Source organism: Micropterus dolomieu, linkage group LG04 (genome assembly GCF_021292245.1).
Source record: "Micropterus dolomieu isolate WLL.071019.BEF.003 ecotype Adirondacks linkage group LG04, ASM2129224v1, whole genome shotgun sequence".
NCBI lineage: Eukaryota > Metazoa > Chordata > Actinopteri > Centrarchiformes > Centrarchidae > Micropterus > Micropterus dolomieu.
In genome coordinates this window covers 8,033,435-8,050,698 of record NC_060153.1, presented here as the reverse complement: position 1 = coordinate 8,050,698, position 17,264 = coordinate 8,033,435, and the positions used below count along the sequence as shown (strand labels likewise).

Below are 17,264 nucleotides of genomic sequence, written 5' to 3'. Positions count from 1 at the left end.
ATGCTAACTTGGTCACAGTTAAAGTACAACGATAGCTGGAATAAAGTTACATACACATGTTTTCTGAACTCACCAGGTAGTTCAACATACTTGCTTTCTTTTCTCCCAGCAATGTCCAGTTTTGTCCAGTTTTTATATAAATATGAAGTAGTGCCAAACGACGCTATCAACACTGGAACCGGATGTGCACGGAATCTAGCTGCTGAGAAGCTCGAGTGAAGATAAATCAATGTTGTATTCCTAAAAACTAAAGTAAAAAGCTAATTTAATAAAAGCAGTTTACTTCGAGCTCCTCCCTCGAGCAAAGTCCAGTCCGACCACGGGTATTAATTTGTCCGAAGCTGGAGCGATGCTCGCTGCTCCTCTAGCCCAGGTTTAGCAGCTCTCAGCCGGCCTGCAGATTTTCAATCGCCCGCTCTGCCTGGCCCTCTCCACACAACGCTCTGAAACTATTGGTGACGTATGAACAATCTCAACGTTGATAGGCTATCGCGACTCAGCGTCAATGCGAAATTCCTTCGCTTCGCCTTCGCGCCGCCGGCACCGGCCCCTTCGCGTCGCTTCGCGCCGCCCGTCAGGAAATCGTGGCTCTACGCGTCTTTGCATTGACTTTGTATGTAAACTCCCCACCCCGAACGCTCACTTCACTTTTGGTCTGAAAGCACCATAATGCACAAACTCACCTCTTGATCTTTCTCTATCATGGTTCTATAAAGCCCCACGGAGACACAACCAAATTCAAACCATGTAAAAAACACAGAAATATGTTATCAATATTCAATTAAATTTATTTCAATCTTTCCTGAGTATTCTACCAGACCAGCCATATATATATAATTATAATTACTATCACTATATCTCTAAAGTGCTCATTCATACAGCAGCCTAACGTAAAATCTATATATTAACATCAGATTAAAGGGAATGTATTGCAGTTATAAGCTTGACACACTAGATGAATAAAACACACTCTTATTAAAATTTAACAAATTTAATAATAATCTCAAACACTGCAGGTTGTTCACCAGTCAGGAGCTGTGAAACAACAGCAGGGCTCTGTGGATAAATAAAAAGTAAATGTTAAGTTGTGTTCTCTGGTGGACCCGGATCAGCTGTTAGCTGTAAACAAACCACAGGGCTAACGCTAACGCTGCTATGTGGCTGTGTTGTAATGTTTTAATGAGCCAGTCCGTTTGTTTTGGAGAGGAGACGACCTCTGTGGTAATTCAGCTCCCGGTATAACTCTGTCAGGGCTCTGAAGTGGACCCAGAACAACTCTCATCAGCTGTTAGCTGTAAACACTAGCAGGACTAAAGTTACGGTGCAGCTGTGTTAAAACTATTAACTTAACACAACATAAATGCGCTGTAATAACGTTATGCTTTATTAAATGTCACAAAATTATCAAAATAGATATTAAACCATGCAGCTGCTGTGTAACGAGTGAACGTAAGAGTCCAAGACTATTCACGCATGCGTGAAAATGAACGCATTACTCACTGAGACAACCCGTTCCTCCTGAGTCACATACAAGATTAGGTCAAATGAACGAAATGTTCTTTTAACGACACAACGCTACGAGATTCACCAGAGACGTTTTGGAAACACACATGAATTGAGGAGACGAAAGGGAAAAACGATTTCACATGGCTTTTAATCAAGATGTACAGATTTTTACATGTACATTCCTCCCACGGGCAGTTCAAAACCAGAATATCTCATATCCAATCCTAGCTGGCAGGACAAACTAGAGCTCACGTTTCTCACTGAACAAGAGAAAGTAGAAAAGTGGTAGCTCTGTAAGAGGAAATGAAAGAGAAGAGGAGGCATTGCAGCTGTTCATTTGTTATGATGTGTTGAGTGTTTATTATAAAATTGGTTAAAACTACACTTCATCACTTGAAGCTACACTTTTTATTTAATTTTTTCAAAAATTAGGCACTTTATTTTAGTTTACTTAAATTATTAGCGTAGTTATTATTTATTATCCCTCTAGTTTGATGTGAAAACTGACTGAAATATTATTTGATTTGACAGTCTGTTGTTGACTAAAAACATATGTTGATTCAACTATACATTATGGTACTGAATGATAACGCAAGTTAGTTGTTTTTATGTTCCGGACCTTTGCATAGGGAAATTTTCTCTAACTGGTCCTCTTTGAATTCTAATTGAATACCCCTGCTAAAAATAAATAAAATGAAAAATATAACATGTGGATTGTTTCATCTATCGTTTTAGTATTGTTTTATCAACGAGGTTTTTGCAGAGCAAGCTAGCACACGGATTATAAGAACGTTTTTATAGGCTAACGTTAAGTGTTATTGAACTTCGTAATTCAATGCACTGAATTGAGAATGTCTAAAAAAAACGAGCATATGTTTTCCCCTATAAAGCAAACATTTATTTTGCGATAGTCTGACGATGTTATAACTGACCACATAGTTGATAACTTAATCATGTTACTGTATGGAAGCTAGATCCAGACAGACTGTCACTTTTTTCAAGTAAGCTGCTCCTACAAATATCTAGGCCATCAATACTGTAAAATCAAGATCAATGTAATCAGTTTAACACATTGCTTGCCTTAACGTTACATCTACTGGACTCATTACATTAAACTGAAAGCAGCATTGTAGATAATATTTTGTCCTTGTAATCCATGTTTCCATTGCATGGATAGCCTTTGGATATCGCTGGAAATAGTCCCCCTCCTAAAGGGTAAATTATTATCTTTACAATTTAATAATGCATTGCATTTAAACAGCACTTTTTATACACAGAAAGCAATAACAGTAGCCTACTGGTACTACCAGGTTGGACATAGTGTCTGACAAAATATGTATCCGCCTCCATAATGCACAGATGGGCTACTATGAAGTATTTAATTTTGTGTATACTTCACATCACGACTAATAACAGGGGTGAATATGGAGACGTTGTTCTTTCCTATCAAAAGTTATAGTGGGATACAAAATACAAACTGGGATCCAGAGAATGTCTAGTACACTAGAGCTGATACTGTTCATTAAGCCTTACAAATAAGTGTTGCATCAAAGAATGTACTGTTACTTGAGCTAAAGTTAAAAGGAATGTTTTTTTTAAATAATGTATTTGAATAAAACTTAACTAAGCTACTGAAAAGATCCTGTTACCGAAACAAATAAATTACATTATATAGGCTACTAAACAAGACATTTTGAAAAGCTTGAACATTGCCTTTGTCTCTTTTGTCCCGGATTGAATGTGCCCCTCTGACAAAACAACTGGCCCCAGCCTGGCCCCCTCAATAAAATTGGTCTAGAACCATTACTGCCTGGTTTCCTACTACATTACCTACTACAAATAATGTAAGATGCTTTGTATTTGTTGACTTTCTACTCAAATAATAAGTAAATATATATATAAACAGGTTGTTATGTAATGATTTACGATTAGCTTATCCAATTACTAAGCCTTATGTATACCAATTTTTGACCCTGATAAGTTGTAGAATATGTTGAGTGATTGAGTTGTGGCCAGTTGTTATTTCTGTCTTTGGTCATGTAATTTCCATTTGTGTGTATTTCACTGTTGCTGCTGTTTTTCCCTCTGTCCCTCCGAGTTGGGACGTAACACAGTTTAGATGTACACTTCACCAATGTCGTTATCAGATGTAGATGGATGCAGATGAACATGTTGGTTGGCTAACACAGACATTAAAGGCAGCCATTTCCTGCAGCACAGATGGGAACATGCAAGGCTGACTTTAAATGTGTGAGGGAAGGTTGTGATGGAGGCAGGAACACATGATGATCTAACAAGCTGCGTTTTTTATGTGTATGATGAGTGATGGATGACGTGAGCTCACCTAACGTGTTGTGGGTGCAGGTTATTACTTTGATGGTCCACCAGATGTTTGTAAAAAGTCTATTTAAGAGTTACAGAATGTAACTACTAAATCTGCAGCAGTATTGGTTAATATGCCACTTGACCCAAATTTTCCTCACAAGCCATGCTGATAGTGTCAGTTTTATAAGCTGAGATATCCCATCTGAAAACTCTACAGCCCAATACAGTGGAGGTAAATGGTATTTTATTTGCACTCCCAAAAGCAATGTCCTGGTTACTATGGATAATCCATAGATTTTATCTGAGCAAATAAAACCAAAACTATCTGCATAGCTATAACTATTTAATCAAAGATGTTGGGATGACTGACTTTTTAAATGCAGCAAGTTTGGGAATGGAACAAGAACTTATAATATATATATATATATATATATATATATATATAATAACTTGCACCCATAATAGCTTTATACGTCTTTTATCACTGTCTTACCTTCGCATACAGTCCAGAGCACGGATGAAGAAATCCTTGTTGAGCTGGTGTTCATCACGTAGGAGGGCACACTGCTCTAATGTGACAGACATGGATGTCCGGTCTTTGGCACTTTTACAGCTGGTAAACCTGATACCATTTAACCTTCGGCAGATCTGGAAGGAAGCGGAGAAAAAACATGCAATGTTTAAATGCATCATTAATGCAACTTTGCCTTGTGTTACATTTGCAACAGACTACATAGACTACTCAGATAACAGCTTCAATTATAGATGTTTCCTGACATCTAGACATAAAGTGCAATTTTGAATATCATCCAACTCTAGGGCAGGGTTTATATGGTATCTTCTTCTGAAGTCAATCCATCATGCTCAGTTACCTTCTGTTTGGATCAGTGCTTCCATTAAAGCCCATGAAATTCTAGACTGCACTGATGTGTTTACAGCTCACAGTTAACACTGGTTATGCAAGAGAGAAAGTTTATTTATACAGTACAGAGAAAACTGTCTTCATTAACAAGTACAGAAATAGCAACAACAGTGCTCACCGTTCCAGCAATCCATAGTATCTCCACATTTTTTCTCTTCTTTGTAACTACATTCTGGCCCAGGGTTTCAAGTAATTCCTTTATGTCAGTCTGTGTCTGAAAACATGGTAGACCTGTTCATAAAAAACGCAAAACATGCAACCAGTGAGTGGTTCGGTTTATTGTTTTGTTCTGGTGAAAATAAACGTTTATAAGGACAGGCTACCACTCAGGGCTGTTCTGTTGGATTAATGTGTGCTAGCAGACAAAAGGAAAACAATTCACTTGATACTAATTACAAATTATTATAGATTATTAAATTAAATGACCATAAACATTTTTGTAGTGATGCGGTGAACTCCTTAAAGAAGTGTTATTATGCTCATCTCTAATCCTATTTAGGGGTTGTACCAGAACAGGGTTACATTTCACATAATTTTCCAAAAGAACACAACATTTTTTGTCATTCTGCACATTGCTGCAGCTCCTCTTTTCGCCCTGAGTGTTGAGCTATGGAGTGATACATCTTACCCTCTACAAGATCTTTGTTGGGAGTTGCGCATGTGCAGTTCCTAGTTAAGGACTACTAGCCAATCAGAAGCAGAGAAGGGTAAACAAGGCTTCGAATCAGCTGTACATGTTGCCGACCAGCTTGGCAACATAGACTGTAGCGTGAGTTTCAGAGTGGTGAGTTATTAATCTGTAACAAAAGTATCTTTCCTCCATAAAGTTTTAACTGAGCTCTGTCCCTACATCACTGTAACAACTTTCTGTCCATTTACTGCCTGGGGGGTAGCTATTGTTTTGATGGCAGAGGAGGTGTGTGCTGCTTGTTTGTTGTTTTTGAGGGCTATGTTGGACTAGCTGCTTGGCGAGCGTCAAATTTAGGTTTCATCCCTGTGACGTCACAGAGAAGCGACTGGACTACAAACAAGCTGTTTTCAGGCAGTTCAGAGTTTTCTGTGGGAGATGGGAACTCCCTTTGCCTGGACTTTGGGCTTTTTCACTTTGCAAACCTATTACATGCATAAAAAAGGCATATAACTCAATAAAGGAGAGGGAAAAGGCCAAAAAGCAAAATACCACCTATTTAAGATACTCTATGCATATTTAAAAAAAGTGAACAATTATTTGCAAATGCTGTTTTCTTCACATCCTTGTGACTGCATGCAAGAGTCACTTTGCTGCAGCAGTGGGACCTGGAACACAAGCCCCAGTACTTTTCAAAGAATTACAGAGATAAAGACTATGAAAGTGTTGTGCACTTACATTCTAGTGGCACCTTTTCACTTAACGATTTGTAGTAGGCTTCTAACATCTCAAAGTTCTTCTGGTTTATTCTTTCTTGTAGAGAGATATCTCCAAACCTGAGAGGATGCCAGAAAGAATAATGGCAGTTATGGTGGAGCATCACTAAAACTGTTTCCACAACAGTTAACAGTTTATCAATCAATGTACAGTATCTATACTGCAAAAAAAACATTTTCAACCAAGTAAATGAAATATAGTTACATGTTAAACAGGTCTTTGTCTTTGAAAGAAAAATATTCCATATTTTAAATGATTATTTTAACTTCATTTCTGGATATAGATCTACAGAAGCCCTGAGAGGCAAGTGAGGCAAAAAAAGTTGCTTGTAGTCCTGCTTAGAAAATGTGGTAGTGGTGCACTTTAGCCTCTTGTGGCAGAAATGAGTGTTACAACAACAAACACCGAATTTAAGACCACACTGGCCAAATCAGTCGCACTCTATGATTACCAAGGCAAAGGTAATCAGTACCTCTCTGCTATAGTTTGCTGTTCATTGATGCCCACGTTAAACAGCACAGGGAATACTCGTAGAGGCTTTCCATCCTTAATCTCTTCTGGCAAGGTCTGGAAAACCAGTCGTGGTAATGGCACTTCTACAGTGAAGTGGTCTCTGAATGCAGGGAGAGAGAAACAAAATGCAAGGTAAAACAGATTAAATGATTAAACAGAAATTAAATATGTTTTGCAATGCTATAGAATGTAATACATTTGGGAAGTTGTACAATTTGACACCTAAAACAGGCCTGAGCAAGCTGTAAGAAGAAAGACTGATGAGATAGCGTGAAAGCAAAAGAGTGTAAGCGTGTGAGACAGATTGCCTTAAAGATTGACATGGAGGGATGGGGCAGGAGTGTATTATGTTATCACACTTCGCATGATGTGCCATAACTAGCTCAAATAAACTGGCTTGACCTTGTTGGCACATGTGGACTAAAGTTCAACAAGATTCAAAAGCAGGAGCCACTTCCTCATAACACACACAGCATAGTACAGCCATGCCGCTTGGCATACTATCTCACAGTCAGTTTACATTTAGCAAGTAATGTAGGGCTTTGTTTGTCCCGAACAGTTCATACCATAACGACCCCTCAGCACAAAACTTTGTTGCACAAACAAACACACCCACTGATGCAAGGTTCTACCTCCCAAGAGACTGACAAATCCTCGATACTTATAGTAATTATGGTAAGTGAGTGGATAATAAATACTCAATAACAAGAAAATATGTGAATCCCTGCCCTGTGGTCTGGAGTTTGATTGACAGGCTGCCTGTGGATTAAGATCAGCACAAAAACAGAGCAGAAAAACACTGTTGATCCTAGAAGATTAGTCAGTGTAAAAGCACTGGAGGTGATCAGTGCTTTTACAGTAACTGATCGGTCAATAATTGATCAAATTTTAATCTTTCCTTATAAATACATTCATATGACAATGTAATTATAGGGAAATTTGCGGCAACGTTCTGAAACATTACACATAGTTAAGTACCCACTTATGGAGTAGTTGAGAACCCGCATGTACTACAAAGGTCTTGCACACCAGAAAGACTTACTGACAGATACGTTGACACATTGTTGATCACTTGAACTCTCTTTAACAATGTGTCAGTCTTCAGACCTTCATTGGGTAAAATATATATGTATTCATATGTTCATATGCATTCACTTTCAGAAAGTGTGAGTAACGTTTACAAATGGAATTTGAGTAAAATATACTTTTTAGAGGGTTATACTACCAGTTATTTATAATTAATTGAAAGTCTACCAAGCCCCGTCTCCAGCCCCTGTTTTTCTTTGTTTTCATGTAATTTTATGTAATTTATACCAACCTCTCCGGTGGAGTCAGCAACTTCCTGCCTTCCTGCACAGCCCGACTGCACAGCAGTGAACAGTGAACTCTGCCCAGTTGATGAGACACCAGCAAATGCTGTGATAGTAATCAAATGGACGCACCTCATGCTGTGAGTTGCAGACAGCTTGTGACAGAGTGGTAACGTGGGTGGTAGAGTTTTGCAAAATAAAAATATAAAAACTGAGGCTCAACCTTGCTTTGTTTGGTACTGTGAGCTGCACTTTTGCTGAAGTTAACATGTGTGGATTTGTGGTGAGATTTATGCCTAATCAAAAGTGTTTTCACTTAGTTTAGATTTCCACCTCCTTGTCTCATTCAGTTCTGTCTCTGTCAGACAGTCTGAAAGGGATACTACCATATCAATTCACTGCGAAGCATAGGGCGGGTAGTTCTCATTAATTGATGATATTAGTCTCGTAAGATTAGGCTATGAGCTATTCTCGACATTTCAGAGAACGTAGATATGAAAGATAGATTCTGAATGTGCAAAAAGTTTTGATCATGAGCAGAAAACCTGCTGAAACAGAGAAACTATTAAAGTCCAGGAGTTTATAACTGAATTAAAATGATTTTATTTATCATTGAGGTGAAAAGGTGCCACATTCACATTTAAAGAGGTTACTTCCCCAAACTCTGCAGGGATATTATTAAATATGAAAAGTTGATCTACACGAGAACACATGTTTAAAAGCAATACAGAATGCTTGAAAGCCACAGTGCATTATATTCTATGAAGAATGGTTCCCCCGTGACCATCGAAACATATTTTTGCTTTAATTGCCCCTCACTAGAATTTAGTCTGTGTTCTCTTGTCTAGTGCCAGTTCATCTTCATCCCCTGTGTCATGGGTTACAGCCTTTTCCCTAGTGTTTAGTACTCCCGGTGTTTTTGGATCACTGTTTAGCTTTCTTTGTCCTATTCCCATTTTTTGGATTTTGATTCTTGCCTGTGCCTGTTGGATTTGTTTGCCAGTTTGGACTGCTTACTCTGAGCTTAACATTTTCCTGCTTCATCATTCATGGAAGCCTGTTGTTCTTTGACTTTTGGCATTAAGTCATTGTACTGCACCAGCATTGCATTTAGGTCCTATTCCTCGTGTTCCTGGTTAACCTTCTTGCAGTACTGAGACAGCTACTCCCTATATTTAGTATCAAATGACATGGTCCATCTTCCTGAACATTTCTAAGAAATTGCGGTTACAGGCCCTTTTCTAAGACATTCTAAAGAAACTATAGGAACCGTAAAATAAAGTGTTACTCTCAAATCTTAAAATTAAAAGGTTGTGGTACTCAACACCTTTGTCTTTAGGATATTCCATGATCACAAAAAAGAGACTAACTGAACAGAGAAGGAAATAAAAAGTCTCACCGTCGGCCACACACTAAAGGCTGAAGGTCATTGAGGTCATCTGATTTGGCCTCAGTAATCTGGAACACGACTCTCTGCAGGTCTGAGATTCCAACCTCCATGTCCTCCAGCATCCCAATCTCGTCACCTTACACAGTTCAAGAAAAAGAGATTAGTGAATGAATTCTCGCTTGTCACGTTTTACTCAAAACAACGTGAATTTTTCTTAAATTTTGAAATATATGAATATAAGTCAGAAACTGACCATGTTTTACTCTGCCAAGGATTTATTTTGATGGAAACATGGGTCATAAAAAATGGTTACGGCACTAGCTGTTTTTCAGCTGTTTTTCAGCTGTTTTTATACAGACTGATCCATTTCAATGAGAACTGCGCAACTGAGCCTTGTCAAGCCAGCATCAACTGATCATAACCAGAATAGGCTTGCCCTTAATTCAGTATCTAGTCTCTCATCTTATTGATCTGATAAACATCCATCCAAGACAATCAGGTCAAACTTCGCCTGGAACATGTTGTATAAAAGAGATAACAGTGCCTGTAATAAAGGCACTACGCCACAAAACACTACAGTGATTAATGCCATTGCTACATGTTGTGATTTGTTACTGGTTTACAATAGCACATCGCCTCAGCTGGGCTTAACCAAACCACTCTATTAAGTCCTTTCTAGAAAGGAAATAAAAACAAACAGCTGTGTTCAGTGGAGGTTTTGAGGTTGTCAGTCCTGATTTTACTCTTATAGTTTTACTCACTGTAGGTGCTGAGCAGGCTCTCAAACTGTGCCACCAGGCCAACCAGGTGAAGCTGCCTCAGGAAGCCTTTGTCCTGCATCCCTGCATACAGCCTCATGACAAAACCACAGGCTAAGGCTGCCAGCTGTAAAACAAACAAAACACACACACACACACACACACACACACACACACACACACTTGAGCTACATAGTCTGTAAGTTTTATTTGGCAACATCTAAGCAGCTGCAAGCATATGCACGAAAGCACAGAATATGCAGGGCCTAAAATAATTCAGCTGCAGTAAGAGTGAAGAGGTCACACAGCCCAGAAGCTGCAGCCTCATAGCTGTATTCATACCATGGCACTTACATTACTGTTGTAATACTCTAATCAAGAGAATGTTGTCACTCCTTTAGTAGCTGTTAGTTTTAAGTTTGTTGAAGTATGCTGTGTGGTATAACACCTTTTTTCTGGCTCACACTCAGAATACATACACAATGTTTCCATTTACGTGAACGTTTAATGATGCGTGGGGGAAATAATTAATGTTGTCTAGAGAAGCTAGGCACGAGTTGGACCACAAAGGACAGGCAATGAGATAACAAACTGCCTTCTAGTAGCAGCTGTTGGATATTAAAAAACTATTTCTTTTTGCACTTTCATTTGCACTGACAGAGTGAAAAATTACAAAATCTGTGATAGGTATTGTGAACACAGGGCATATAAAATCAAACATTTACCAGGGGTGTACATAAAGGGAGGAAACTCTCCACGACAGATGAACTAAAACAAGTAAATTACATAGGATTTCTGGACACTTGTTTATCATCCCAGTGTAGCCACCTACTGCCTGACTGAAGACCACCTCTCGCCTCTGTTGGAGGAGGAAGCCCTGTGGAATGCTGCAGGCTGCCTCCTGCAGGAGCACAAAGGTCATGGCTCTCTTAGCCTTCTCCACCACCTCCATTACACACTCCTTTAACCTGGTCACCAGAGGATTCAGCTGCTCCCTCCAGTCGCCTGCAGAGAAAGATGGTATTGTGACAAATAGGGACAGAGGTGTAGACAGAGATGGAATGATAATTATGATGTAGATTAAAATAACTTTTAATGCTTGTGTGCTCAGCCAGAAAGAACACAAGTTTATCTGTGAGGTGAAACCGGTTCAGCCATTCATGTTGCCTTTAATTTGGGGAGGGATTACGGTAAGTCAAAACACTGTTTAAAAGAAAACATTGTTCAGGTGTTAACTGCTTACAAAAACATAACATGTGTGAAGAGGAAATAAAACTGACAAAGTATGGTCACAAAATTGTTTATTATAAGGACCACACGGCCTCAGCATTTCTTTCATTGTTAGGCACAGCAAATAATGGCGAGTGATTGACCAATGCATGATCCCACTTTTGTATTATCGATTCATTAAATTAAACTTTTATAGTACTGTTATTTGCTATATTTAGATATATTTTGGTTCATGTATATGAAGCAGTGCAAAGTGGAAAGGGCTGGGTGAAGTGATTAGATCAGAGTGTGTCGTGATGAATAATAAGAATAATAAATAAACCCTCAAACAGCATCACTGGCTCTGAAACAGCTGTGCCAATTGGTGAAGTGTGACTGTTTTATGGATAGCAGCACAACATAAACATACAGGAATACAAATTTGCAGCCAAAGGCAGATTATGTGGTTTTTTAAACAGTTAATTAGTATGTTGAAATTATTCTAAAAGAGAAAATGTTGAGGCAGTTGATCGCATCAATCCAATGCTATTCCAGTCATAATTTTACACCACGTTACGTCACAATGCATTTCAAGAATAAAACATCAAACACCATTTGTTTGTTAGAAAAAGGTTGGGAAGATGGCAACTATGCACAGAAATATTGACCACCGGTAATCTGATGGGACCTGTACAAGAGTGCAAAATATCGTGTTAAAACCAGCCTGCGATTGATGTGTGTAGAGGTGTGTGTGGTTGTTCTGTAGCAGCCTAGTGTCGTTAGCATGTAATTTAATCAAGATAAACACAGTGAACCGCCGTGAGTAATGGCACTCTCAAATCAGAAGCTGCAGATTTATCAACATATCTGTCTTGCTGTATTCAGATGGCTGCAGGGAGTTAATGAACTGAAGGAGACGCTTCTCACACAGTATTACGCAGCTGTGCACAACAGATACTATAACAATCACCCATTCATTTATAGATCAGTGCAGACGGCTTTAATGACGTCCCCGCTTCAATCACATTATATGTAATTTTTGATGCTAATTTAAACACCTATACCGTTTTAAGAGTGTGGAATTAAAATATTTTAGTTATATTTTAATCATTATTCTGTTATTGCTGTGGTTTGCTCGTCTTGACAAAGTCACAATTTTGGCAGTGGTATGACTTTTCATGTCAGATCAAAATACCAACAACAAAACACCGTGCGCACTGCACTGGGCATCAAAATACCACACAGACGGGCAATAACTTTCAAAATTTCAAGGTCAGGAGTGTCGTTTGTGCTGGTTGTGGCGTCACCACAGAACTAGGCCCCCTTAAATTCACTGCCTAAATGCCTCACACTGTACTCTTTACTTCCTTACTGTGGTGTAATTCCTGTTCGAAAAGGATATTGGAGGGAAACATAAAGCAGAGAAAGAATTCTCTAAAGTGAAAGTCAATCGCTCTGCCTCATTTGACAGTGAGCCAGTTAGGCTGTGACAAGGGTGGAGAACCTGTTTATCCTTTACTTTTAGCTGCCAGTTTCAACTTCTCTATTCTCTCACTTGATAACTAGTTTTCACACTCTCACTTGCAACATATGGTATTGATGAGTTAAAACTAACTCAGGTAAACGCAAGCAGCCTACTGTTTTTTGTTAAATTATTAAAGATCAGAAGCACATCCTATTTGTATATTCTCCCACTTAACATAGATTAGGGCTATATACTATACAGGCTACTATTTGTCATATTACAATGATTTCATATTTTATTTTATACAATTTACAGCCTCTACATTCCCTTTGTGTATACCATTATGGGACAATATTGTATATCAACAGCACACTTTGAGATGAAATGTATTCAGTATGCTCACTTTTGTCACACTGCACCATTAAAGAATCTGCTTAGAAACAGTAGACTGCGTGCACAATTATTAGGCAAATTGTATTCCTCAGTTTTATCATTGAACAAACACAATGCTATCAGTCAATCCAAAATATAATTGAACCTTAAACCTGAATGTTTAACTAAAGAAAAGTGAGTTTTGTCTTGCTCAGGAGAATATAAGTGTGCAAAATTATTAGGCAACTAAATTACGAAAATAATTTCTATCAAATTATTTTTTTATTCTTAATTTTTAGAGTAAGTGCAACAACAAATGGCAATTAAATAACATTTTTGGCCTTTCAAAAATATTTAGTAACCAATATAGCCACCCTTCTTTTCAGTAACTGCCACAAGCCTTCCATCCATGGAGTCCTTCAGTTTCTTGATCTGTTCGCTATCAACTTTCACTGAAGCAGCAACCACAGCCTCCCAAATGCTGTTCAAAGAGGTGTATTGTCTTCCCTGACTGTATATCAAGTCAGGTGAGGATGGGGGCCAGGTAGTTATTCGGGCATCTTTGGGGCCCTTGCTGGCTAGCCAAGTAGTGGAGTACTTGGAGGTATATGATGAATCGTTGCCCTGCATAAAGATCATGGCTTCCTTGAAAACTGAGGGCTTCTTCCAGTACCACTGCTTGAAAAATATAAACATAAAATCATCCAGAGACTGGCACGAGGTTTGGGAGTTGAGTTTCAGTCAGTCTTCAACCTGAAAAGGTAACTGCTATCATTAAAGATAGCAGCCCATAACAGAACCCATCCTCCACCTTGCTGACAGCTGAGTTGAAGTTGTGCAGTGTCCATCAGAGTTTCAGCCACGGACCATCCATCTGGTCCATCAAGAGTCACTCTCATTTAATCTGTCCATAAAACCTTTGGAAAATCTGTCTTCAGGTATTTATTAGCCCAATTTTGACGCTTCAACTTATGAATCTTATTCAGTGGTGGTCGTGTTTCAGCCTTTCTGACCTTGGCCTTGTCTCTGAGCACTTAGCGCCTTGTACTAAAGGACACTCCAAGGTGTATTGCAGTTCTGGAATATGGTGGCACTGGAGGACATTAGGTTCCTGTTAATTCACATTTAATTCTACTCAAGTCTTTCACAGTTAATGCGCCTTTTCTTCTACTTGCACTTTTGGCACACCAGTTGACTATTCGCTACAAAACTTTTGATTGTCCAGTGATCACGCCTCAAAAGTTTAGTTATTTCAAGACTGTTGCATCCGTCTGAATGGAATTTTGCAATTTTTGACTTCTCAGTTTCAATTAAACCTCTTTTTTTGGCCCACTTACCTGAAGTAATGAAGCTGGCTAATAATCATGCACACCTTGATATAAGGTGTCATTCACTTTCACACCCTCTGTCATTACAGAGGTTTGGAGTTAGAAAATGTGCATAGAAATTATTTTTCATTCAGAATATTTACTCGCCTAATAATTGTGCACGCAGTTTATGTAGGAAATGGGACACTGCTAAAGTGTGATGTCATGGTGTCTTATATGCATTTCCTCCATCCGAAACAAGTTTCTGGCTCCTCTCTGGCCAACAGGGGGCAGTATTGGTTAAGTAATGTCCAAAATTAGTTTTCTGCCCCCTTGCTGTCTGCTCAGCTGATTTCAACATATTTAAAATTTCTTGGGGGATAAGTGGGGATGAGTGTGGACCTGCACACGCACACACACACACACACACAGACACACACACACAGACACACACACACACACACACACACACACACACACACACACAGTTAGATATGACAAAGAATGTATAGCACATCATCCTTGCCCTTGCCTTGTCAGAGAAATCATGTCTTATCTCATTCCGCAAATGCCGCCTCTGCACAGAGAAGGAGGAAACAGAACTCTAGCTGTCATCTCCTCACCAGCCCACCTGTCCAAACATCCAAACCCCCACAACGCCTTGTCATCAAAAGCCCGGCCTTCACCGGTCTTTGCAAGGAGATAAAGCCTCTCTCATTATTGCGTCCATGTTTGTATTTAGACAAGCAGATGACCACTTGCTCTGAGACTGTTCAGCATCTTAATAAAGGCGCTCGGGAGGGTTGAGCTTATCTTTCACACTGAACACCCAGCGGATGGCCTTGTACTTACCTGCCAGCTCACTTGGACATACGGAGACACACAGACATACATGCACACAAAGGCACAAAATTATACACATGTGCCAGCGCTCACACAGATGCCTGAGTGTGCATTTGCCTGTGACAGACACCCATGCACACACACACACACCACCTCGCCTGGTCAGACTAATGCCGCTGCTTTGTGTGCCAGTTGGCAGTTGAAGCAAGCTGGGCACTTGTCTGGACACAAGCTTGAAGCAGGATTTCATTGGTCGTAAGGGAAGACTGGGCAGCTTGCGGTCATCAGTGAATGACCCTGCATATTAAATAGTGCTTTCATCCACTTCTCAGGCAACAATTAAAGTTTTTTTTTTTGTTTTTTTTTTGCTAATGCTTTAACTACAGGGAGCCTTTAAGTTGGACCAGAGTGACTTTAAAGTCTGCATTATGCTACATATGTTGTTGCCTATGATGCATCACTTATCTGTTTGACTGAAGAGAAAAAAACAACCTCTAAAATGGGAAGTTTTCCATAAATTATAATTTATTTACTATACTATATCTTTAAGTTTATTTTTTTTACTTTTGTAGATAAATGAGATGTAACAGTTAATGTCTAAATGGAGTCTGAGCTATTTTACACACAGCAGCTTGTCTGCAGATATCGAAGTGATTCACTTAATAGCTTTAATTACCACATATGAAGAACTTTAATACCAATATTGGGATTGGTCATGCAGAAAAAAAATACAACAAGACTCTGCTGTGCCTGCTGTTTGTCTGAGCCTGTCGGTGGCAAAATTTACTTACGCCCCAATGTAACACCTTGCAGCCACTGCAGCCGGTAATCTACTGCACAGATTCCAAAACTTTTTGTACCTACTAGTCATTTTGGCCCAGGTTTAAATATACTAAAATTCTCCTTTAATAGAGATGATTACATGATGCTTTACAGCAACTGTTATTTACCGGGGTTGCGTGAGGTGATGACATCAGCTAGCTGCTGCTCAGTGACCGGCTCTTGCTTGTTGTTGTCTTCTTCCTGGATTTTATCCACCATGGCGATTACACAGTTGAGACATTTGGCCACGTTTGCCCACACCCTGTCCTAAAAGATCCAAATACACAATCAGAAGTCAGAGAACCCTCACTGATTAGATCTCTCTCTTTTCTCAATCTGTTTGGGATAATGAAATAGAGGAAAACCAAAAAAAACTGAAACTGTTGAAGCAGCTAAACCATTACAAATAATTCTCTTATGTCTAAGTCTGCTTTCACACCTGCCTCATTTAGTTCGGCTGAATTGCACTAGAGTTTGTTTTCCCCCTTGGTGCGGTTCGTTTGGTCAGGTGTGAATGGAGCAATGGCGAGACCTCCTTGAAGAGGTGCTCTCGGTACGCTTTCAACATGAACTCTGGTGTGGTCCGCTTGTTGTGTGAAAACAAACTAACCAACCACATGGTTTTTATGATAGCAGAGATGTGATGTGAGCATTATTTCAAAAGCTAAACCACTAATAAATCCATGTGCTGACCATGAAATGTGTTCAGCGATCTTATAATTGATCTGTAGGCTACACGCCACGTATAGGCTATGTTTATGAAAATCATTTGGAAACGTAGGCTATACATGTCAGCGCAGGTATTTTCCTTGACTAATAGGTCAAAAGTTTTTAAAAAAAGGAGGGCAAGTAGTACTCCGTTTACCCTGTCAGTTCATTAATTCCATAAAAAATTTGTGACAGCGATACCACAGTATACTGTAGTCTAATTAGCCCCAAATTATTACTGTACTACATGTCCTGTTTTTACGTTATTATTCATAATAGGCTATGTGGTCAATCTGCGGTCTAACATTACTGATCATGCTTATAATGAATTATTACTTTGTGAGCTCTTTGCGATACAGATCAGAAGCATTAAAGTGCTACATAAACTTCAGTCACCAGAGTTTGATTT

General features: G+C 39.1%; 1 protein-coding gene across 4 annotated transcripts in view; it reads right to left on the bottom strand.

Annotated features, from left to right (window-relative positions):
• inpp4b (inositol polyphosphate-4-phosphatase type II B) overlaps nucleotides 1–17,264 on the bottom strand; it is a 135,083-nt gene that overhangs the window by 9,837 nt on the left and 107,982 nt on the right. For all 4 annotated transcript variants that reach the window (XM_046047798.1, XM_046047797.1, XM_046047800.1 and 1 more), the window contains 8 exons: nucleotides 16,276–16,414; nucleotides 10,962–11,134; nucleotides 10,133–10,256; nucleotides 9,381–9,507; nucleotides 6,631–6,771; nucleotides 6,120–6,217; nucleotides 4,872–4,984; nucleotides 4,325–4,479 (listed from right to left, as the gene is read on the bottom strand). In XM_046047798.1, the coding sequence (XP_045903754.1) occupies nucleotides 4,325–4,479; nucleotides 4,872–4,984; nucleotides 6,120–6,217; nucleotides 6,631–6,771; nucleotides 9,381–9,507; nucleotides 10,133–10,256; nucleotides 10,962–11,134; nucleotides 16,276–16,414 (1,070 nt within the window). The remainder of the gene's footprint in view (nucleotides 1–4,324; nucleotides 4,480–4,871; nucleotides 4,985–6,119; nucleotides 6,218–6,630; nucleotides 6,772–9,380; nucleotides 9,508–10,132; nucleotides 10,257–10,961; nucleotides 11,135–16,275; nucleotides 16,415–17,264) is intronic.